This window comes from Oxyura jamaicensis, chromosome 2 (genome assembly GCF_011077185.1).
Source record: "Oxyura jamaicensis isolate SHBP4307 breed ruddy duck chromosome 2, BPBGC_Ojam_1.0, whole genome shotgun sequence".
Taxonomy (NCBI): Eukaryota; Metazoa; Chordata; class Aves; order Anseriformes; family Anatidae; genus Oxyura; species Oxyura jamaicensis.
In genome coordinates this window covers 45,435,586-45,459,801 of record NC_048894.1, presented here as the reverse complement: position 1 = coordinate 45,459,801, position 24,216 = coordinate 45,435,586, and the positions used below count along the sequence as shown (strand labels likewise).

Genomic DNA, 24,216 nt, shown 5'->3' with positions numbered 1-24,216 from the left:
CTAACTTCTATTTTAAGGAATTAAACAATTCGGCTAGGCATAATTCAATTAAGAATCAAAAATATGTGAACCTTAATAGCAACTGCATTTTAAGTCCACTAAATGGATTCAAATACAAGCATTAAGAACAAGAGTTCTTTATCCCACAATGATTAACTGGGATCTTAAAGAAGTGATTGATCATTTTTCTGCAACTGTCTTATTTCCCATAAACCGGAACATTGCCCTAAACATTTAGTAGTTAAATATTCAGTTAGGAAGAGAGCTCTTACCTTGCCGTAATACAGTAACCTACAGAGGTCCTTAATGATGTTAGGCATTTCTGTAATCTTCTCTCTGCATTCCTCAAACTGAGCTGCCACACTGTAACATCTACTAACATGTCCACACACCTATAAAAGTAATAGTATTTTATTGGTACCAAGTGAAACGGAAATGTTTACAAGCTTTTTTACTGTATATATACACACAATTTCTCAGAAGGTTGATATAAATCAGAGCTGCCACAACTTACCTGTACAGACATATCATCTGGTTTACTAGAACGAGTCAAGACTGCTACACAACGGTTAAATGCTTCTTGCAGTACCTGTGAGGATTGGATGATATGCATGTTACATCACAACAAAAACTGATCAAGTACGTCAGAAATAAAACATTAGCTGGTAAACCCATTTGTAATGGCTGAAGAGAAGCCTTGTTTAGCAACGCTATCTGTTGCTTGCTCCAGTGCTTTACAGGGCAAAATTCCTTGTGAGTGCTGGTGCTAGTATTTACTGCTTCATGAGAGTCAATAGCATTCACATATGTGAACTAATATGGACAGTGAAAAACCCTTCTGCCGAGTGACTTGTTCATGTTTGTGCTTTCACATACAGAACAGAGAAGCTTTCAATAGAATTTGGTAGAGAAGTTGATTAATATATTTCTGTTGAATTGTAGATAAGCCAACTACAAGCCTAGATCTGGAAAGGAGTATACTCTACAAGAGACTTCTCTAACTGCATCCAGGAAAGCGAAAGTAGAAATGGACTAATGCTTCAAGACAAGAGTGCTTCCTAAATGCATCTGATGTCCTATGCATTAAAGGGATCTAGAATTTTCAGCTGTGGAAGAGAGTTAAGACTTAAACCCCCCCCCCCCCAAGTTTCTTTCGATCTACCTCAATTCCATTTTCTCTTCTCAGTTCTTCTGCATTTAATGCTGAACAATTGACAGTATGGAAAGCAAGTTCTGTGGCAGCAGGCAACAGGGGAGATTCTTTGGAGAACAAGAGGTCATCTGATGTTTCAATGGTGATAGTCTTAATCAGCATAGGATAGCCTGCATACTTGTAAGGTTTCAACTCTGAAAAGAAAAACTCTCAAAGTTTACATCTATGCAAAGCCTACACAATTTGAAACACCACATAATTATCAGTGGAACATATATCAGCATGTAAGGAGTAGGAATCAAAGACAGCCAACACCTAGGATACCTAGAGCAATACGGAGCAGTCCACACAATCTGTCTCCTTGTCACATCAGACTGCTCATACTAGAAGCTGACAAAAGGTCAGGGGCAGATACACAAAAAAGCTTTTTCAAGATTAAAATAACTTATCAACAGCTCACAAAGCCCCCAAGCTAATAGCCTTCCAAATAGTATCTGCCCCCGGAGAAACATCTGTATAGCTTTGTCAGCTACAGTTTTAGGCCAGTGTTTAACAGTGAACCTGTAAGGACCTATTAGTGTAACACAGCAATTGTGTTTTTAATTATATTTTTCATTCCTGGAGTGTTCAGCAGGGATAAAGAACAATCTTGCAGCAAAGGAGCTGACTGTGAGCAAACCTAATTAAGTCTACACTAACATCAGTGCCTCCACACAACTGAAAGCTATTATTGCATGAGGTTTTTATTTTAACATACTGTAACATGCTTACGCAGTGGAACACTTCTGGCTTTGCATCACTTGGACATGCCAGCTGCCAGTGAGGGGCTGTAGCTAGAACCTAGGATTAGGGTACTTCACCCCTTTTTCTCACTTGGGCTGTGGAAGAAGTAGTGTTACAGCACACCCATCAGGGGTTTAACACTGTCAGAATTTCTGCAAGATTACATTTGTGTGGTTAATCACGTTAGACAAGTCTCAGATAGACCCAGAATCTCTCACCCATGTGAACGAGTACTAGTGAGGACTGCTCTGAAGAGACAAAGAAGTCAGCCTCAGTTATGTATGCAGGAAGATTCAAACTTATTAGTATAGGAGCAGAAAATTTCAAAAAAAGCTATTTAAGCTTTTTGAATTAAGCTCTATTACAGATTTTATTTCACTGAAAAAGCCCCCTGCCATAGCTTCACAATGCCATGTCAAGCCAGAAACCAGATCAACAGAACACAGACTAAACAAAATAGGAGATTAAAGATGACAGCAAAGGCCACTAAAGAAATGAATTTAAAACATTCTTCTGAGATAACATGCCTACCTTCCTTATGCCTGTTGAAGAGGATGCTTTGAGTTTTCAAGATCAAAATGATGTTTTCAGGATCTGGCCCATCCACCACTTTGGCAGACTTTGTGCATAGAAACTCATATGCTTTATTAACTTTTTCAAACATGTCCTGCAAATAAAGATAACAACCCCCAAATTACTACAAGGCTGCAGCATTTGTTTACACACAGGTAAAATAAAGTATTAACTATAATGCTAGGTTTGTTGCCTTATTACACTTTAGAAAATACTCTGAATAACCTCAAAATAAGAATACTGGTTTACAGATCAGTTTTATTTTCTGAACTCCACCACAGGAAAGACTAAAACTAAATCAATTCTTGTATGACAAGAAAGTAAAATTTGATTTTAAGAATGGGCAGAGGATTCAGTCTATCTTTGAAAGAGAACAATTAGCTTATTTACTTCCTGAGTAACTGTTTAAACTAGATGCTTTCTGAGATGTTTTCCGAAATGTGGTCTGATCTGATTACAATAGAGTTTACTGTGGAAATGCTAACATTCTTTGAGTGACATCGGTTAAATTACTTATCTGTAGTAGTATTCTGTACTCTAGGATTCACCTAGGACATAAGTTTTCACACTCACTTAACTCCTAAGTGGGAGAAAATCTAAAAACTCCTAACACAAGCAACAGATGAATTTGTTCCCATCTTATTAAGACCATAGATACATACCCTGCCTTCTGGATTCTTGTCTGGGTGATATTTTTGGGCGAGCCTGAAATAGGCTTTCCTGATCTTGCTTTCATCATGCCTATGAGAGAACAAGTCCCATTACATTCAATAACATCAAAAAAAAAAAAAAAAGCTTGAATTCTGACAACACTGAACAGTACTAATTACAACTAAGTGAAAACTACAAAGCTCTTGTGTTTTGAGAGTCCTGCTCCACTAACTGACTGGAGGTACTCACACAGCCACAAAACAGAAACTAACATTAGTATCTCTTGTTCAGATATACTAACCAAAAGGAACTCAAAGTGACCCTTGAATGAAGAGTCTAAATGAGCTAACCAAAATAAATAGTAAGAATTAGTAGTCCACACATATGAGCTCATGATTTTTAGTAAGTGCACTGCTCTTGAAGCGTAACTACAAAGTGGTGTCAGTTCTCTTCTAGAGGCCTGATGTCAGAAACAAGTGGCAAGATAGGAAGGGAAAAATCCTACTGCTATCATCAGAAAAAAAGACAAGGCAGGTGGAAGGAAGGAAGATTAGAGAACCTGAGTTCTACTTTGAACACATTCAAGTGCTGCCTTATTCTTTGCTCATTATGAGATAGTCTAATGTTCACCCTGTAGAGCAGCCTAGTGAATGCTGAGAGCTCAAAGCGTTTTTCCAGTTTCAGTTTATCTTAACACTTTACAATTATTCTCTCAAAGAAACAGCAGAGCTGAATTTTCAAGCTTTGTTTCTTCTTAGAAGAAAGCACTCTTCCAATGTGAAAGCAGGTGCTAGACATAACTGGTACCACTAATTGGTTGTGAGTACAAGAAAATTCAGTTTCAGTGTACAGACATGATGTAGCCATAGTTATACACCACTTGATATACTGAAAGCAACTTACTGTCCTTGTCCTTTGGGAAGGTTAAGAACCTCATAAGCATCATCTATTGACATCGTAGGTGGCTTCTTTTCTACCTCCTTCTTCCAAGCTTCTAGTGTATCTTTCAAGAGTTTGACCTGAATAATTAGTTTATTAGTGTTGCACTTATACTGGCTGTAGGACGTCATCTTTTACAATGAGGTGCTGCTTTATTACCATATCCTTATCACCCACCCCCCTAAATTCGAAGACTTTTTAACTAATCCTCTTACTGTTAGTAATTATTGTTCCTGCTTCAGTCAGGTAAGAATCAAGACTGCTTCGCTGCAGTGCTACAATTTATTCAAGATTAAGACTGCCTTAAAATTAAAATATTTTCGTAAGTCACATTAGAAAAGGTAGAAGCACTTGAATGTTTGGCAGTTTACACCTCCATATTACAAAAACTGCAAAACTGCATGAATAAATGAAGTTGATTAGACAATCAGACAGATCTAGACCACTGAACTGCACCAAGATCTTACCAGTTCAGTTAATGTATTGATATCAAGTTGCTCAGTTTACTGTCCAGCACAGAAATAAGAACTAAAAAACGTTTAAGGCTCTTTGAAAGACTACCTATACTTTTTTGTGTACTTTAAGTCAGTACATGGAGAAATACTTAACCAGTGGCTGCTACATAGCACGAAGATGATTCTGCTTCAACATAAAAAAAAACACGTTAAACATATTTTCTTATGAACTGAGAGACAGAATTTATCGGTTATTTGTAACAAACCTAGCACTTGATTTCATTAAGTTTTGTTAGAATTTAGGACTCTGAAAGAACAACAGCTGAGCAAATTCTAAAATTTTTCTTACTTACTGGATCTTTAATTGGCCAGTCTGGAAATCTGAGTGTATCACAAAGATGCTTCAGGTAATAAATATTACAGAACAGTTCATTTTCCAGTTGTGGATAGTTGATAACTGGGATAGGACAGTATTGGTAGAGGGCTCTTGTATTGCTTTGAAGACGAGGGGTGAAGTCAGCAAGATGAGCAGCAATCTTTTCTATCATAAGACGCCTGAAAGTTACAAAGTTCGTTTTGACACTTGCCAGAGTCCTCAAAAAAAAAGTGTCTAAGTACGTTCACTGATATCTTCCACAAACATTTTCCCCAAATAGTTTGCCAAGTTACAGAAGGGATTAAGGCCCTGTTCGGTCATGAAGCTATTTTACTGCCTAGAAAGTTCAGATTATTTTAAAATAATCTGAAGTGACGTTTTACCCTCCCTCAATACTACTTTGCTTTTTGGAAGACCCTAAAAACATATTGTAATATTAGAGGTGTATCTCCTAGCTTGGTGATAGTAGTAAACAAGTACAGTAAGTATAAAACAGCCTACATAAGTAGTGAAATCTCCATTCATGAAAGGAACTTGGTCAAGTATGACACAGGCATATGTAAAAGGCTTTCAGGTTTTCAGTGAAATAATCCCCTTCTCTCTGCCGGTTTCCACTCCTGTAATTTTTGATAGAAGCAGGGGGCACTGCAGGATGCTGCCCTTGCCGGGGGCAAATGGAGGGAAGCAGTGGAAACATTGAAAACACATATTGTAGACCTTCTGTAGAAATGCTAAAGATAAGACCTCTTCAGCAGATACACTTGTTCAGATTTGTCTCTGACAGAAAAAAAAAGTTACCTCATTTCATTGCTCCAAATTGCTTCTGGAGTGTCAAATTCCCCAAGGAATATCTCCGAAAATTTTTCTGGCTCATAATTTTCTAAGTAACAAACCATTGCTTCAGGAAGAATATGTCCAAGTATACTTCTTTGAACTATATCTTGACTTTTTGTCTATGGAAAAAGATAACATTGCCATCTCAAAGTTAATCTGATTCAGCCTTCCTAGCCGACTTCAGATCTAAAAGACCCTCCTCCCCCTTTTCCCTTACAGTTCTTCAATTCTATTTCTTAAGAACTAAGAATAAACATGAAGTACTGTTAAAGCAAACAGGTAGGTTACAAAACTATTTGGAAACAGAGGCAGTTATTTTCACGATCTACTCACTTCTTCAGACTTGAAACCTTGTTTTGTATGTGTGTATTTCAAAAACCTAGAGAAGAAACAGTAGTTATTTAAGTATATGAAGTTAAAAAAGTATCAATTAAAACAGATCTGAAACCTTTGAAAGATAAACAGACTAACATAATCCAGCTGGCCACTCGCATTTACTTCAATATGAAATGAGTAACAGCAGCCGCTGAATGAATCTCTAAACAAAGCCCATGAATTCCTTGAGAACCCCACCAAGAAAAGTACTTCCATGTTTAAGTATTGCCTTATGTTCACCATTTCAGTTTGTAAGTCTTGTTCCTGAAAGCTTGTTCCCTCCACATCAAAAAAAAAAAAAGCTGATAGACAGCCTTTCCCTACAAATCCCGCCCTACGTCATTATATCATCATTTCATGGATGAAACAAGATGACCCTTCCCTCCTCATCAGGGTCATAAGCAATTCAGTTTGTTAGCTGCTGACTTGACAATGTTGAGGTAACTCTCTTAGAGGGTGTTTGCCTGCAGTGTCATGGTGTTTCTAACAAAACACACACACTTCCAGGAGCATTTAGAGCAATGTTCCTTCTGAGCACAGGAGGTCAAGAGCCATTTTCATCCTTTTTTCCTCACCTTGCAATAGGAAGTACATTGGAACCCGTGTACATCATGATAAAGAAGAATACTCCACTCAAATAGAAACGAGGTAACTGAGGGTTATCTTGCATGATGTGAAACAACAATATAGCAACTTTTTCCACAAGGATAGGATCAAAAGTCAGTAGCAGCTGAAATAAAACACAAACATTTACATTAGCTGCTTAGATAGTGTAAGTTACCTACCAAAATTCCAGTTTTAATAAATTCAGTACTGGGACAAGGAAGTCAACTTCAAAATCTCATTTAAGTTCAGAGTCAAACTTTTACCCATTTCAATATATTTTTTTTAGAGATGCTTACCTGAGTGATATGAGGGAGGCAAGTACTATCTGACAGCAGTCTTTTCACTCTAGGCAAAGGTCTTATAATAGCATTATCTTGATCCCTAAAAAAATAAATTGGTACAGGAGCAAGCAGAAACATGCTTTTTCTCTTTCAAGAACAAGCAACGTAAGCATTCTAAGATCAGATTCAGTGCTTTTTAAGAATCAGACTAAGTGTGGTTTAATACCATGCATTAACTTGGAAATAAAGCTTCTTTAATCAATAACCTGTCTGTAAGAATAAGACTGTGCTGCTGTGCATTACGAACGCACCAAGCTTGTGCTTATGTCCTTGCAGTTCCTATCACAATGTTAGTGTAGTCTCATTTACAAACTATTAATCCACAGGATTAATTACTACTACAAATAGGATCTTTAATACAGTGTGTACTACTAGGGTTCTAAGAAAAGCTTTAAGACATTTATATGTCTGCAAGTGAAAGTTAGCCACCTTTGCTGAAAATTAGTGTTTACCTGCTGGGAAAATATCCACACATTGTGATGAGCATGTTGAGTATAAGCGTAGCAAGGTCAGTCTCATTCAGCACAGCCTGGCCACTGGCAAGCAAGCACCACTTCAGCTGAGGGATGACTTGTAATGGTCGCCAGCCGTCCATACCTTGAGCCCAGCAACGTGTTTTTGAAGTCAGCTTTCCACTGTCCCATAGTTCCTGCATCTATTGCCAAATTACAGATTAGTTGATTCAAGCATTCAGAATCAGGTTTGCTCCTAAACATTCACAATCAACACAAGCTTCTAACTGCCATATGGCAGACTTGACCATAGTTCCACGCAATTCTAACAGAACCAGTTGGTAAACATGAAGTAAATGTTGACAGATTAAGCATAGCAAAACTGGGCCACAAGGGGGTAGACAGCATTACCAAAGGCATTTAACCTTTCACATACTGTTGGCAAGAATTACTGAGGTATCAGAGTGACTGCTAGTTTAATGGCACTGGTCAAGGCTTTTCTGGAGAATTTACACATACAGGAAAAACGTTTCATTGATTTTTTGAACTTCTGCCCGTTTTCTCTCTCCACTCACCCAAAAAGAGTGTGTATATAACAGGAGAATGACCTGTAACTTCGTTAGAAAAGCCATTTGACACGTGCAGCAACTGCAGTACTGTGAAGAGTTTAGACCACAGAAAACAGATTTGTGCTCAAAGAGGAATTAAGAATTTAAGCATCAGAAGCTCTGTGCTGCAACAGGCAATTTTGTAATAACTATTACAACAGTATTTGTTTTAAGATCAGATCTTTGGTCCCATCTTCTCTATACCTGTAGCAGACCTGGTTCTTGGCCCAACACCAAATAAACATCAAGATGGAAGTATCTTCCATCAAGCTCAAGTTAAAGGCAGACAGATACCTCTTGAAAGCTGTAAGGACCGCTCCTTTCTTTGTCAGCATTGCCGAAGTACCACTCTTTCTCACTCTCCCTCTTCATATCAGGTGCTGCCTCAATCACATTGCTCTAGAAGTTGATATTTACAGGATTAGCTTCAGTGCAGCTATTACATTTCTACAGGAAATGTAAGGACATTGCTTTGCTAAGATGGCAATTCTTGAAAATCAATGTATGAATAGTAAGAAACAAAAGCCACATACCTGCAGAGGGACCGTAGCTCTGCTTGTGTGAAGGTGTGCCAGAGTGAGCAGATCCACAAGGATTCTAATTCCATTTGAATCCATAAGGTCCTTCACATTTTTCTGTTAAAGTATGAACTGAGTTAATAAAACTATTTTCCAGGTTTTTGAATGATTTTATCCTAGTAAGAACTGACTCTGAGAAGTCAAAGCATCAGCTACAGAGCCTAGGATGGTGCAACCACCAGAGTACTTACCCACATTTATCTACACATTTCCTTCAGCTTCCTTGCCAATAACAGCTACAATATTCCAGAGAATTGTATCACACATTGCTTTAAAGCCTGCATCAAGGCTTGAATTTTTGCTTAAGTTAACCCCGAAAGACTAGTTTGGAACACTTTACACATTTGAAAGACCCATAAACTACTGTTAAGCATACATATGCACCTTACCTTATTAAGGATCAGCTTGTTGAGAAACAGTATCAGTCTGTCCCGCTCAAGCCGATCAGTGCACTATTGCAGCATAAGAGAACAAATTAGTACTTGATAACATGGATCATAAGTTACCTTCAAGAATCAATACAGTTGTGCCACAAAGACCCAATTACTTTTCTTCGTGCCCAGAATAAAACAGCTGACTATTAAGTATCCAGTTTCACACATAAATTTCAGACATTTAAGTAGAAAGATCTTGTTCCCCTCTACCATCCCCTTTGTTGCTCTGGGTCCAACACTCAGACCCACATTTTGCTAAGACAGACTATTCTAACAGGATACTGTTAGGATTCTCCAGTGAGCCTGTTAACACAAACACAAGGAAAAAGGGACTGCTTTCAGCCTGCAGAGAGAACACGTCTTTGATGTTGCATCTGTGGTGGGAATATCAAGACTCAAGGCAAAACAGACTGCATTGGCTCAGTTCCACTTACAACAGCCACATCTAAAACCCACACTGATGTGAGCAAAGAACTCCCTTCTTCAGATGGCATGGAAATGCATTTTTACAATCTGTATGAGTTGTAAAGCATGATTCAGATGCACTGAATGGCCAAAGCAGTCGGTCCTAAGATACAATCCACAGTGTGTGTCCATCTAAGGCTACCATTTAAGTATGGGGCTGTTTCTACAGCTCTTAAATAGTCTCCCCAAATATGACCTGAAACAAGGTCATCGTCTTAAAGAACTTAATGCTTCTGCATTTTTCAAAAGCACGAACAAGATTAATATCACACCAAGATCCTATACGCTTTATTCTTGCTCAGCCTAAAAAAACTGTTTAGGCTAACAAAACACATTAAGAGTCTGCTCTGAAATACCTTTAAGATCAATGGTTTGTCACTGATACTTCAAGTGAGTCAAGGGGAGATACCAGGAACACTTCATGACAGCATGAAAAAAGTATTCGTGCTGCAATTTCATGTTCTGTAAAACTGAAACTTGAGTTTCACAGCAACTTGAAGGATCTGAACATATGTTGGACTAGCCATACATTAACTACTGTATCAAATTGCTTGAAATAACTCTTACCCGTTCTAACATCCCAACAATATACTTGGTATCAGAAAATGGTCCTATTTCTTCATGACATCTTCCATAAACAATGGCCAATGCTTGCAGACATAAGCATTTCATATTCACTTTTGGGGTAAGTAAGAAGCGATGGTAGAGCTCATTGAAGAATTCATATCTAAGGAAGAGGTAAGATTTTAGCAAAGACAACAGAGACCTTGGAAGTGAGATAAGACTTCAGTAATGGCTCACGATTTTTTGATTGCTCCGCTCTCTTCAGTTTCGTCTTCTTCCAGTAGCAACCTTAGGTAATAATCCCCTATTTTTATTTCCTCAGAAAGGCACTCATATTTTACCTATAACATAAAACAGGTTACATAAGGAAAAACAATGTTTACTGTTTATGCAAGCAAAAACTTAACATTACTGCACTTGCTTGCATCAATATCTTCATCAAGGTTAGCAATCCTTTCAATAGTCTAAGGAAGACTGAAATCCTTCACAAATCTGCAGTTAAAGTACACATCTGAGAAAAATGGTGCTGTAAGCTACCATTGCTTCCCAGAACAGAGGTATCTGACATTACTGAAGTTCCAGCTTCCAGCCTCTAAGTAACTTGTATCTATTTTTAGTAACTAAGCTTAGATAATACACGATGCATTCAATGACTCAAGGTTTAATGAGTAGTTATTTCACTGTAAGATATTTCACTCAGTGTTAGTACAAGTATGAAACAGCAGCATGACTTAATTATTAGCAATACTTGATATTGTGCTAGGTAATTAAAGTCTAGATGCATCAGTATGCACAGCAAGAGGCTGAAGTGAAATTGCATAATGAGAACCATCATTAGCTTTGTAACAACTACATTAAATCTAGCCACATGCCTCAATGTTCAATGGTTTTAAACAACTGGCAAGCACCTCATTCAGAGGTACCTCTAACATACCACAAAAACCACCTCTCTACAGTAGCTGTTCCTATCTATAGTTTGCAGACAACTTTATGTGGCCTCATGATAGTGATCTACAGATCTGACCATAGTACCCAATACAACGAGGTCCCCCCAACTAGTAACCTTCCAGAGCAACCTCAAGCCACCATCCTCCCGGGCAAAGTTTCACAGCTGGTAGAGAAGCCTTTGTCAACAATAGTTAGCAGAAGTACTTATAGCATAGCCTGACAGTACAGTTTTCACTTAAAAATACTTATAAGCAAGCCTCAGAGAACAGCTGTTCAAAGACCATGTTACAGAAGCGCCCATCAAGCCAGTCCCAAAGCATTTTGGGTTGTAACTACAGGAATGCTAAGTGATACGTTCCAGTAGCGCAAGCCACAGGGGAGCACAAAGTGCAGATGGGAAGCCTGCTTTAGAGTAAATTTCAAATGAGCACTTTTGATTCTGCCCCAGGTAGCACCTCTGAAGTACAGAGATGGAGTTGAGACAGCAGACACTGAGCCTGAAAGTCCTGTATCTGACCCATAACTGAAGGAAGCTTTAAAGACTGAACCATCAGTTCCAAAGTCACCAGTCCAAACCCAGACTCAGCTGTTCACTTCATCAAGTCTGCAGTTGTGTGATAGGGATAAAAGGAATAGGTAAAGTAGTTCTTCCTCCAACTACAATGGCTACTCTAGCAAATCTAAAAGAATCGCCTATCTGAGAAGTTCTCAAAAGCAGCAGTTAACTCATTACACTAGTACTCCTCTGCTTTAACAATAAAATTGTACTGTGACAAGGTTGGCATTGACAGTATCTAAGAATATCTTACAATTTGAATTCAAGTACAGTCTTGTTTTGCTCTAGCATTATACATTAAATGCACATATCAGTGTGGAACCATAACAGTACTGGAAACTAGAGCACAGAAATTTTTTAGCATGCTGCTGGAAAAAATCTTTCAATTTGTTTTGAGAAAACCAATTAGGAACACATCAATTCCTTCAGCCTGCAATACCATTTTGACTTTAAGTACTGTTGTTCCTAGAACATAAAAAGTAGTAATCTTCCATCTATAACCTACAGAGGAGTATAGTTTTGACCACATAACCACTTGATAGTTGGACAGGTCAGTATTTAATGTCTCTAGGATCACACAGACATGGTGGAAATAAAGACCAGAAACTTGCTATCAAGCAGTGAATTGTGAAGCTACCCAAAACAAGTCTCATGGAACACACTCAAGAACAAGTATAATGTAACTTGATAACAGCATAATACCAGCTTGTCTCTGTTCCTCTTATAGAAGTATAAAGGTTTCTATAAAGCATTATTTGTCAGTCTGAAGAGGTTTCAGTCTTGCTAAGTGATACTGGACAATAATACCTGTCCACACCCTTAAGGCCTAGTAATTTATTCCATAACAAGGAGAACTGTAGCCTGCAGTCAGGGATTGTCAACACAAGATTCACTCATGTAGCTAGAGGCATAAAAGTGACATTTTCACTAGCCAGATTTTACATATGCAGGTTATAATACAGAGCATTATTTACCTCAAACTCCTGATGGTTCCATGAGATAACACTAGCACTACCAAGTTCTCTGTCAATATTAAATGCTCTCATCTCAGACTCAAGAGTATCTCTCAGTTCTTCCCGTGTTTTGAAGTTCCAAATTAAGTTTGATCTAGTATGGTCCTGAAGAAATCTAGAAAAAAGTTACATAGTGTCAAACCTTCAAACGTCATCTGAAAGCCAGATAAGACTCTGGCCAGCATGCTAGAGAAGGCTAGCATTATCGAACTTTATTAGAATAATTAGAAAGCCCCGAGTAGCAGTCTCTAGTTAGTTAGAAGAACTATGGCTGTTTGCTTGTATAGTGTTTTCATTGTTATGGAGGTCAGCGTAGAACAAAGCATGCCCATTGTCATCTCTTTCAGCTCAATTATCTGCATACTGCTGACAAACAGGAGACTTGCAAGCTATTCACTGTAAGGCAGTAAGGGCTGGAGGTGTCAAGAGAGCAGACAGGCACATATCCAGTGTATGTTTTGAACAAAAACAGTAGTTCATGCTGGAAAAAAGTTCTCAAACATCACAAGACAGTCAGTGGACATTACTCAGTGACAGTTACAGATGAGCATTTGGATCCAGAGACTAAGAGCAGTACTTCAAGATTCAAGGTTTAAGAGCATACAAATCTTCCTTTTATGCAGTATTTGCATAGGGACAGGCTACATAATTTTACCTTTAGAAACATTAAGCACCACTTAAGTCTGCTGAACAGTCAAGCATTATTAAACCATTCCTCAAACACTCCTAGCCAAAGAGAAGTGATATTCCCTTTTTTCCAAGTAGAAGCCTCTCCTTTTTCAACTTTGACAATTGTCAGAACTCACAGGTAAGCAAGCTGCATTTAGGACTTGGGGCACTACTTAGAATACAGTATAGACAAACATTTTCTCCATCAACCTTGAGCTCATTTTTATTCCAATTCAAGGTAAAAGGTATTGAGTAACACACAACTTGATGCACCAACACAATACAGTGATTTTCAGTGCTACTTTGCTTTACTCTTCAACATCACACAGATATGCATTTGCGGATTGTTGCTCACTTTTTGACTCACAAAGATATAGCTTGGTAATGTTTGAGAAGCTCTCCAAATGCCCCTCCCCTTTTTTAAGCAAAAAATCCCTACGTAACTTAAAATTTCTTAAGTTTGTTATAAAGCACTTACACCATGTCAAAGCAGGCATCAACTGGGAACAATCCACAGGAATTCAGATATTAAAAACATCCAGCCAATAACATCCGACTCCACCATATTAATCTTAGTATTTTACCTGTAATAGAAGAGATCCCAGTTTGCTTCTATTTTTATTCTTTGCCGTCGTTTCCTTAATATCACTGGCTTTTGCATAATGTTCTGCAAAAAAAGACAAACTTAAGAAATTAATACTAAGAAAGAATTACCGTTTTCCCTTTAAAATAAAAAAGCTTGGACATCTTATTTGTTGAAAAGCTATACTTTAGGTTAGGCCTCATCAACAAGGTCTCTTTCTAGTAAGCAGTAGCAACAGACTTTCACAAGTGTTATTTACAACAAGCTAAATCATGCCAGAGAAACTTTCAGCTGTTTAACAAGTCATTCCTTTAAAAGCAAGTTATCCCTCTCTGAGAAAAGCTTAGTTCCCATCACCACAAGCACTCTGCGCTAGCAAGATTGCCAGGATAAGCCAATATTGAATATGCTTCAAGATACTGTATTTCACATAAACCAGTCATGCAAGACAACAATACTTTTAGCACTGAGCTAAAAAAGCAAGTAGAGCTTTAAGACTGGCATCCACAGTAAGACCAGCAGCTCCAAAGCCAACAGAGGGATAAAAACACACAAGAGTGCTTGCTCTTGGAAAGGAAATAACTGGAGCAAGTCACAGAAACATGTCACAAGCCTGACTTGGGCACTGAAAGGTTCCCTAGTTTGCTCAAGTATTAAAATTAGCATTATATACTCTACATGCAAGCAACAGTGAGCAACATGACCCACACGCATGGCTGAAATATACAAACTCACCATATTGTTTCTGTCCTGATTGTAATAGCAAATTGGAAGAAGAGAGAAAGGAACATTTAACAAGCCACAGCCATTGAACTAATTCAAAGTGGTAATAACCTAGCCTACTATACTATCCAAGCTACACTTGCATACATTTAGTGTGAAATTAAACAGCTCAGAACCCTGGACAGAAAAACAATCATTTAAAATCAGTACATAGGTAAGATATTTAAAAAGATGTTGCAAACACTAATACTGCAAAACATCCTCAAATGCAATTCATCCTTCCATCACCATTTTCCACATTTTCACTTTAAAACTTGGCTTTGAATCTACTTCACCATTATTTCCAAAAAGAATAACTGTCAATTCTGCACCACAGTGTGCATCAAACTTGAGCAATATTTTATCAAGTTAAGGTTTTCCCAAACTCAAGCTTATTGTTGCACCAGATCAAGTATAAAGAGAGGTGTGATCAATACTTCACATTCTCTTTTCATCCTTCCTTACATATAAGGAAGAAATAGATTGCTTCCATTTCCCACGCATAAGAACAAGTTTAGTCATGACACTAAAGTTAAGACACTAAAGAAAGTTAAGAAATGTGCCTCACTATTCAACGCTTGTCAGACAGAACATGACAAATAAAAAAAGGAGACCAACAGTATCCCCTGATCTCAGATCGAAACAGTTACTTATCACTTCCATCTCAACCTTGATTTTACGTATAATTTTTGGTAATTTAAGCACTGAAATACTTGACTTGCTGTGCTGCTTTGCCAACCTTAAGATTATGACTGATCAAGACTTTGTATTGCTGGAAAGCCCACTATTCAAGATAATGCTGAGCTTCAGGTAGGTTCCAGAACTAAATACCACCACATACAATGTACATCATTTCAGATGCAAAGAATACCTATAGTTCCTTCCAAATGTAGTCTAAAGGCTGTTTTTGCCAGATTTCCAGGAATTTCCTATTTTCCCATACAATCATCACGGAAGAGATGTACAAACTGGACTCAAATTTGGTTAGGTTAGCTAGAACAAGTTAAAACTTAACACATGCTGAATGTACTCTTTGACCTACTCTACATTCTCCCCAGAACGCATCTCTGATCAGATGAAGACCAGTAAAACATAGAAAATCTAAACAGAAGAATGAAGTTTCCCAAATCCCCACACTTCTATTAATGTGAACTTTCTTCTGATTTCAGCGGAGTTGTCAGTGTTCCTCTCTACGCTTAGTCAAGTTGTTAACAGAGAGCTTAAAATACTTACCTCTTTTTGAGCTATGCCCATTCTATCTCTCCAGTGCATCAAGACTAGATCCACCTTCTCTTTGGCGAATTTTTCAACTTCCTTTGCAGCTTTTCCAGCTAGCCGCTGCCACTCCGGCACTTTATTAAACTTGCCATACTGATCCTGCAGAAGAAATTCCACTGGTTAGTTGCAGGTCTATCAACATGTTTGATACAGATCAGTTTAATACTCAAGCTTCTGTATTGAAAAAGTCTCCAAGACTGTATATGTAGAGAACGGAGGAGGAAAGACAGCTGTATTTACTTACAGTTGCAATTTTTAAGTTATCTCTCACATGCATCCTATCAGCATCTTTTTCAGGAACAGGATCAGTACTGTCAAGGTATGCCAGCAAACCTGGTGGCTAAAAACATTGAAAAGCAGTGTGAACACAGCTGTGACTAACAGAACAGAAACTATTACATTAGGCAACAAGGTGTTTTCTTTAAATTGGCCGATTTCAAAATGGAAAAAATATTCTGCTCTCAAGGAAGTAAAGCTGCAGCAGCTTTTTGCTTGCACTAGTGAAATACCGCCATCTTTAGCAGAACATTAAAGAGAGGCACATAAGTAAGCTGTGGTACAGTGGAGCTCTTTTGCCTATATCCCATCTCCTAAAGGAGCACTTAATGAAACAAACTGCTGCAGGAAGAGTTGACCCTACAGCAGTATAGAGGGGAATGAACAGTGTAACACTAGAAACTATGCATATCCTCCGATAACGGGACTGAGTGCTACACATGACATTAGAGAAAAGTAGTCTCATTTGACTAAGCCTTCTTGAAATCAGTGAGCAAGGTCAGGACAGTCCACTCTGCCAACAATTGAAAACTGCTATTTTGAATTTAAAGTGGCATTTTTCTATATTTAGTAATTCCTTACAACACTATTGGAAAACTACTTTCACTAAAGCAATTTAGAAGAACATTTCTGAAAAGCTCTAAGACTGAAAGAACACAGGAAGCATCAAGTATGTAGATTTAACAGCATTATAAGCAACCAAGCTGGACAGGCCTGCAAACATAAAGAGAACTGTTGCCTTAACTCTTACAGGCACCAAGCATTAAAGACTGTTTACCTTGTTTCCTGCATTTTTGTTCTTTTGATAAAGAAAGACATGTTAAGTTTAGTGTTGAGCACTCTTTTTAAGAGTGACTGGAGAGTCACAGAATATTAAGAATCTGAGATATTTTGTACTAGCCATCAATATCCTTTAAACAGCAGATGCCAGACTTCTGATCTTGCAGGTTAGACTTCCACACTTTGGAGGGGGAAGGGGATGTTTTCCACTATGTAGCCTACCCCAAGTTTTCTATTACTGCAGGCAGTCAGATTTCACTCTTTACCCAGTCCATATCCCATTTTTACTCACCAAAATACGTTTCAACAGGTTCATTGCAGTTTTGTTCTCAGCTGTCCAGAGGCCAACCAAATGTCTACTTAACTGCCTGAAAAAGCCATTAAAATGAACAAACTGTAAGTCAGTATTTTATACAGCTTTATAAACCGCTGAGTTTAAACCCTTACCATGCTGGTGAAATGAAGATGAGCAAGAGTTCTGTGGTCTTGAGTGTGTAAGAGCACAAAGCAATATATTGTTCCAGTTCAAGTATAAAGCATGCTGAGCATAAAGTGTTGCCTTTAAAACGTTCTAGTGAAGTTAGTGGAACAGTAGCAGCACATGCTTGTTGATCTAGACCTCAAAAGAACACTTGAGCAATAGAGCAGAAACTAAATATTTAATTTAGAAGTGTAAGTTTATCCAGTTAATCTTCAGTTACAGCAAGGGTTAAGAACTTGATGGCTTTCTAGACACTTAATTGCTCTACTTGAAGACTTTAATACCAGTCATTGGTTAGGAAAGCCTCTTTTGGGAGCCTTTATGCCAACTGACACTTTCTGCCAACAGTCATCACTAGGGTTCTAATGTGTTGAACCAAAGCATTACCTAAAAGCAAGTCATAAGTAGCTTCAAACAGAACTAGTATGATGGAGTATGATGGAAGGTTTCATGCTAGCTCTCTCCTGAATGACATAGTGTCAACAAGTTTCATGGGTTACTACATTGCTTTAGCAAATCCTTTAGTGCTTCAGGAAGGTGTAGCTATAGCCTCGATAACCTTATATTGGGGGAATTAATTGAATTATCACTCATATCCTCTTCAGCATGCCCTCACGCCCAGTCTTAGAGCTCTCAAGTTCTACTCACTGATGAGTCCATAGAATGATTTCTGTACAATTAGACTTCTCTCAGGTGGGATGGGTGACCCTACCTGCATGCAAGATGTCTGAAGTGTGCACACCAAGATTTATGCAGTTATGTAATAAAGGCTTTTTGCACATTCCAAACATTCTACTTTCTTTTTCTTTCTCTAAAAAATTTCAGGGAAAAAAAAAAAAAAAAAACTTGAGCCTTTTGTGAGCAAACTCCCATTTTGGCTGCAGTCTCAGATAGTTTTCTCCACTTTAACATACCAGCTGCTGAATAAAATATCCTCCTGAAGAACTGCAAGTTTTCTTCCCTGATCTCCCAGTGTTTCCACTGTTAACTAAGCCATTACTTAGACTTTTTAAACATAATATATCAAGCAAGACTGACATACCTATTTGTAAGCATCCTCTGATCTGTGCTTATTGTAAACATAGCAGTGTGCAAGTGACGAGGTAAGGCACCTTCACTGAGGGCAAGATCTTGCATTTTGGTAGCAATCTCTTTGTCTCCTTCCTTTGGAAACAGGGCAAGATGATTACTAGAGAAAGAATCTTAGTTAAGCTGCTTTTATCTTAGTCTACATTTCCGAGACCTTCTTGACCATCAACTATGTCAATTAATATCCAGAAGCCACAGTATAATGGGCTTTAACTGCAAGTTCTCAACAGCAAGTGATCAGAGTTGTAGTAAAGCCAAGGACCAGATAATTAGTAGTCGTATCTCCAAGAACACTAACTTGATAAGGTAAGATGCATTACACATCTTCATCGTAGATCAGGATATTGGTCATACATTTACAAGTACCACTTCCACACTGCAATTGCAAGTTAGGATTGAAAAATGACAACCACAAGTAATTGTTTGTTGCCTGGCTTTGGTCAATAGGAACCATTTCTAAGAATAATAACTGGTGCTCTTTGGTTTAGACAGCGACATGGATAAGAGTTACTTGTCCAAGATACGTTGGTTGCAATGAATAATTAAAAACAAACTTTCATTGCATTTTTACTCAGCCAAGTCCCACTGTAGTTTATAGGATAGGAGTCATAGTAGACAGCATAGTAACTTTTAGCTAACGTTATCTGACATATGAGGGGAAACTTGTGGGTTCATAACACCTCTATTTCAAGTGTTCATTCACTTCCATTCAGCACTAGATACAATTCAGATGCATAAGCCATTGTGACACAATGAGGCACTAACTTAAGACCTGAATTTCAACACTGGAAGTGTCTAGAGTCAGGTAGCAAGGTCACCCTACAATGATCACGAGCAGCCCTCCAGAAGTATGGACTTGGCCCATGCATCATGATGTAGCTCTGGTATGGAAACTATCAAAGCGAAATCCTTTGTTGAAGCAGAAAGAACAAGAACAGAGGCTGACATCACTAGCTTGCTCTGAAACACTGCTGTCTGCAAATCCCAATCCCATTCCATCTAGCAGTGTATCAATAAAGTCCCAAGAAACATGGCTTCTTCTCCTTGAGAGATTCTTTTAACATGCAGGACAAGTCTAGTGGTTCTGAAGTATGTGACTGAGCTACATACAACATTAACAGCCAAACCTTGACTGCAGTATGAAAGCATGCAAGGCACTACCTAACATCTCAACTCACATGCCTTCCAAACCCTCAAGTGCAAAACAAAAGCAAGTTGCTATATTAAAACACAATTAAGCTAGCTTTCTGTTTCTCACCCTTCCCCCTCCCCCCCAAGAGAAGTTAATGTAACAGAAGTAGCTACTGCTGGTAAGACAATATTGACATTACACTTCTAAAATAGGCAATACATATTTATCACGTTATCCCAAGTAACACTGCTGAAATCTCACCTCTATTATTGCCTTCATCACCAATCCTGCTCCTTTCACAATTGCCATGGAAGGGTGCTACAATAGACAGTTAACAAAAATTGAGATGCAAAATTTGAAGATTAGATTTGTACGGTGCATTCTAACTCCAACTACAGGCAAAAATTTATCTAAGTTTTGTGAAAGCTAGCCCCACATTCCAGGAATTGTTCCTATCCTATACTTTCAAACAAGAATCTCTGATATTAGATGGACTTCCTGGCACCAAGCAGCACTATGTACCAGAGAAGCTGTAATAGTGCTGGGGAAGCTGTGACAGGCCAACACCAAGAAGTAGAAGAGCATGCTAGCTGTTTTGTTTGTGTTTGGTTCATTTTTTTCCTTTAAATTTCTTCTGGGGTATGGGTAGAGGTGGTTAAACCAGGAGAAAGCACAGGTATTTAGCTAAAAATCCTTTTCAGTAGTAAACCTGTGAAAATTCTGTGGAGTTAATTTTGTAACTAATGCTCAGTTACTCAGAGAGAGACTAAGCTGACAGATTCTCCAGAGAGCAAGATCTGTGCATCTGCTGAATCTAGTTTAATACTTAATCTGTACTTTATTTTTTTTCTGGAAACATCTTAGATTCTCTATTTTACAATGATTCAGCATATTATTCACTACAGGATAGCCACCTCAAGCCAACTTGAAGCTAAAGCAACAGGCCAAAAAAATTATTAAGGTGGAAAAGATTTAAGTGTATTAACCAGATAAACAGTAAACAAACTCAACCTTCAGTAGGACAAAAAAAATACAATTCACTGACTACTTAAGGCCTCTGATAATACATATTTGGCATTATAAGCTGTTAACACTAGAGTTCCCTCTAAGAAATTGAGATTAGATTACCTATTTTAAGAATTACTTCAATCCTGTTACTGCTTATTTCACACATGAAAAGCAAAAACAACAGTTGAAGTCTCACCTGAAAGAGCTTAAATAGCGTTCTTCCATTAGATGCCACCATTTCTAACAACATGTCAAACTGCTGCCCTTCAGTAGTCTCACTATATGGAGCACATAGGGCAAATGTCAGGAAGTCCAGAAGTGAACTAATTACTAGGGCACCTGTCCCATGATCCTGAAATTAGAAGACAAACACACTATACAGAAAGTGTTTCTCCCCTGACTGGAGTATTCATGCAAGTTTCACTCAGCACTCGTGGTGCTGAAGGTGTTCCTCCTTGTCGTAGCATGAAATAACTGACAACTGAAAATACAAGTTCAAAATATACGAGAGCACTCAGACACAGTATTGGCTCCTAGAGCAAGCCAGACACTTATGACCACATACATCAGCGTACGGCATTTTTTTTTTCCTAGATTTAAGCCCTTAAGTACCAGTTCACACTACTCTTTGCTATATGTGGAAACTGGGTGTTCCCTTTAACTATGTCTGCATGTTTAATAACACTCCCAAATTCTTCAGTATAGACAGCTATATTTCTAACCTGTCCAGATCCAAAGCAATCTAGAACAAATTTCAGTGTTAAACAGCTATATTTTCTGTATTTTGATTCCAGGAACTAAGACGATATAGTTAAGCGTGTTCAAAGTGCTTTGGCATTAATTAGGAAAAACACTTATAAAAACCATCCCTTTCAAAATCTGACTTACCACATGGGAATTGAATTTCTCTAGTAGGTTTTCTAGAAACTTCTTTGAAAAAAGAAGGGAAGCTTTGTTCAGCTGCTCCTGTCTCAAGTCATAGTCATCATGCATGGGCTATAAAAAAAAGTGTTCACAATACAGTCACATTTCAACCCTCAATTCTTAACAGCTGTAGTCCAAAAGCCACACATTGAATCCAGAAAGGCTCATACTACAGCAGCTTCAAGTTCACCAGGAAACCACTGCAGCACAAGTTATTTCATATTTGAGTACACTGGCAAGTTGAAGTGCAGTCCCTATGTCTACATCTTTTAGTCTGTAGTTCACACGTATATACAATTTAATACTTACACACATAAGAGCACAAAGCATGTCAATAGATGCATGGGTTACTCCATCATTGTTCCTTTTGAGGGCTTTCACAACCTTCATTCCTAATCGTTCTCGAAACCTTTTGAAAGGGGAAAAAAAAAAAAAGCAAAACCACCAATTTTAGAGAGAAAAGAGATCTTAGTTTTAATACAGAAGTCCAATTGTGGAAAAGGAGCTTGTTTCCACTGTATTTGGCAAATGAGAATCCTGAAGTTTACAAAAATTTGATATTCTTTGGCAGGATCTCATTAGTATTAGACTTCATTGTTAACAATACGCTGAGAGCAACATTCACGAAACCAAGCATATTTGTATAATTACAGGATAGTGGTAGTACAGAACACTTCACAATAACCATACAGAACTTGTACTTTGTAAAGGTCTCAGACTATGTATGTTACTTTTCACATCATTCAGCTGCCCCATCATCTAAAGTCAGAAGCGTTCTGAAGAAGAACATTGAGCAGTTTTTCCTGTTTCCTTATGTTACCTAGTTAAGACAAACTCCCAGAAGCCTGTACTTACTGTAGGAGTACAACTCAGCTTCCTAACATCAAGTTTTATCTTGTGTTGAACTAAAGATAGTGATGACATCAACATACTTGAAGAATTGTGGAACTGACTACTTCAAGGACACTTGAAGGTGCATTTTAGAAGTATTTTGACTAGGAAACAAATCTTTAAACTACACTTGACTCTTAAGGGAGAGGTTATTTAAGAAAAACATCAGATTTACATACCAATGATAAGTTGGAATTCTTAATATACAATAAAGCCTGATGACAGGCTCATACTACTAGATGCAATGCTGTACAGAGCCTTTCAGAAGTGTTTCTTAGGCCAAATTCTCAGTTTTAAAGATAAGGTATAAAAAAAACTCAAGAATTGTTTTCACCTACTGCTTCTGAACTGAAGAGACTTCTCACTTACTTTGGAAGCTGAGTAAAGGCAAGGAAGCCTGCTTTTGAAGCCACTAATCTTCTTACTGCTTGGAACTGGCTTTCAAGCTCTGCATTAGATGCTGCAGTATCTCCTTCTTGTGAGAGCAATGCTGTTATGGCATTATTAATGAGTTTCTCTTTGTTTTCTGAGAACAGACCCTGGTTAAGAAATATGAGTTAATATTTATGTGTTAAGAACATCTTCAGAGGATGGGGAGGGGATTTATTCTTACATCTTGTGTAACTGCATGTAGTACTCCGCTGTAGGAAATGTTAGCATTGAACCTGAACACAGCATCTGCAAAGTTACCATCTGGAAGAAGACATAAAAGTTAAGAACACTTAATCTGACTAAGCATTTGGGTGTTTAAAAGAACACGATAAAACCATGTAATAAGCATTAGCTTACTTGGAGGAGCAGCCAAAAACCTGAGATGAAGGCTCTCTACTTCTTCATCTACAGGCATACTGAGCAATCCCCAACGCTGCCCTTTGTGCGTGGAGGTCATTTTCACACACACATCTCTGTTACCAGAAGCTCTCACTCCATCCAGCAAGCTAGCTAGGAGAGAATCTCTGGGTTGGGAAAAAGACACACCAATAAAATTTAGATCAAATAATGGTGCCAAAGAACAAAGAAAGACAGTCAAAAAGACAAGTCAAGCACAAGATGCACAGCAGCGATACTCTGAATCTCTACCAAGACTGATGCTAGCAGCTACCCCTCTGGAAGAGATCTAATTTTCAAATGCTCCTTTATTCACTGTAAGGACAGAGCTGTTTTACACCATGTCTAGACAGCTGCAGCCTTTCACTTAAAGGATCAATTCCAGATTTTCTGTTAATGTGTTACATGTGTTGCAAGTCAATTCTTCCCTGTCCTTTCTGCAAAACCTCACTCAGCAGGATTACACTGCATTACAACTACAAGTGCAGGATGGCTATTCTCTTGGTTGTTTTAAATAGAATCAACTAAGACCACGTCAAGCAGACAGCTCAAAGGCTTGGCAGCCTTCACATTACACCATTCCTTACACCATGCTTTCGTTCCATTTCTCATATACACAGCCTAACCATGAACATTCACAGAACAAGATTGCTTAGAAGAAACAAGCTGTATTTAACTGTCTAACACCTTTACACAGTCATCAGAAATCTTTGAGACAGATTTACTTAAAGTTTAGATAAACATAAAGGGGAGAGATTTAGGTCCTGTAACACATCTTGGATTTGTAAGTGATAGACCACTAGAATAGCAA

The 24,216-nt window shown here is 38.1% G+C and overlaps 1 protein-coding gene across 5 annotated transcripts in view; it reads right to left on the bottom strand.

The window, feature by feature from the left end:
• Nucleotides 1–24,216, bottom strand: part of DNAJC13 (DnaJ heat shock protein family (Hsp40) member C13) — a 54,531-nt gene that overhangs the window by 14,264 nt on the left and 16,051 nt on the right. For 4 of the 5 annotated variants that reach the window (XR_004748082.1, XM_035317016.1, XM_035317017.1 and 1 more), the window contains 31 exons: nucleotides 23,367–23,533; nucleotides 23,191–23,270; nucleotides 22,947–23,116; nucleotides 21,996–22,095; nucleotides 21,651–21,758; nucleotides 20,959–21,114; nucleotides 20,016–20,072; nucleotides 18,576–18,697; nucleotides 17,345–17,420; nucleotides 16,241–16,336; nucleotides 15,952–16,095; nucleotides 14,692–14,706; nucleotides 13,958–14,040; nucleotides 12,666–12,819; nucleotides 10,425–10,528; nucleotides 10,191–10,350; nucleotides 9,114–9,176; nucleotides 8,680–8,781; nucleotides 8,441–8,545; nucleotides 7,539–7,741; nucleotides 7,042–7,126; nucleotides 6,715–6,869; nucleotides 6,098–6,143; nucleotides 5,729–5,883; nucleotides 4,908–5,109; nucleotides 4,064–4,179; nucleotides 3,172–3,250; nucleotides 2,468–2,603; nucleotides 1,163–1,347; nucleotides 515–589; nucleotides 273–392 (listed from right to left, as the gene is read on the bottom strand). Coding sequence is in view for 4 of the 5 variants with exons in the window: in XM_035317016.1 (XP_035172907.1) it covers nucleotides 273–392; nucleotides 515–589; nucleotides 1,163–1,347; nucleotides 2,468–2,603; nucleotides 3,172–3,250; nucleotides 4,064–4,179; nucleotides 4,908–5,109; nucleotides 5,729–5,883; nucleotides 6,098–6,143; nucleotides 6,715–6,869; nucleotides 7,042–7,126; nucleotides 7,539–7,741; nucleotides 8,441–8,545; nucleotides 8,680–8,781; nucleotides 9,114–9,176; nucleotides 10,191–10,350; nucleotides 10,425–10,528; nucleotides 12,666–12,819; nucleotides 13,958–14,040; nucleotides 14,692–14,706; nucleotides 15,952–16,095; nucleotides 16,241–16,336; nucleotides 17,345–17,420; nucleotides 18,576–18,697; nucleotides 20,016–20,072; nucleotides 20,959–21,114; nucleotides 21,651–21,758; nucleotides 21,996–22,095; nucleotides 22,947–23,116; nucleotides 23,191–23,270; nucleotides 23,367–23,533 (3,619 nt within the window). In the remaining variant the exon portion in view is untranslated. The remainder of the gene's footprint in view (nucleotides 1–272; nucleotides 393–514; nucleotides 590–1,162; nucleotides 1,348–2,467; nucleotides 2,604–3,171; nucleotides 3,251–4,063; nucleotides 4,180–4,907; nucleotides 5,110–5,728; nucleotides 5,884–6,097; nucleotides 6,144–6,714; nucleotides 6,870–7,041; nucleotides 7,127–7,538; nucleotides 7,742–8,440; nucleotides 8,546–8,679; nucleotides 8,782–9,113; nucleotides 9,177–10,190; nucleotides 10,351–10,424; nucleotides 10,529–12,665; nucleotides 12,820–13,957; nucleotides 14,041–14,691; nucleotides 14,707–15,951; nucleotides 16,096–16,240; nucleotides 16,337–17,344; nucleotides 17,421–18,575; nucleotides 18,698–20,015; nucleotides 20,073–20,958; nucleotides 21,115–21,650; nucleotides 21,759–21,995; nucleotides 22,096–22,946; nucleotides 23,117–23,190; nucleotides 23,271–23,366; nucleotides 23,534–24,216) is intronic. The other variant, XM_035317019.1, reaches the window with a different exon arrangement.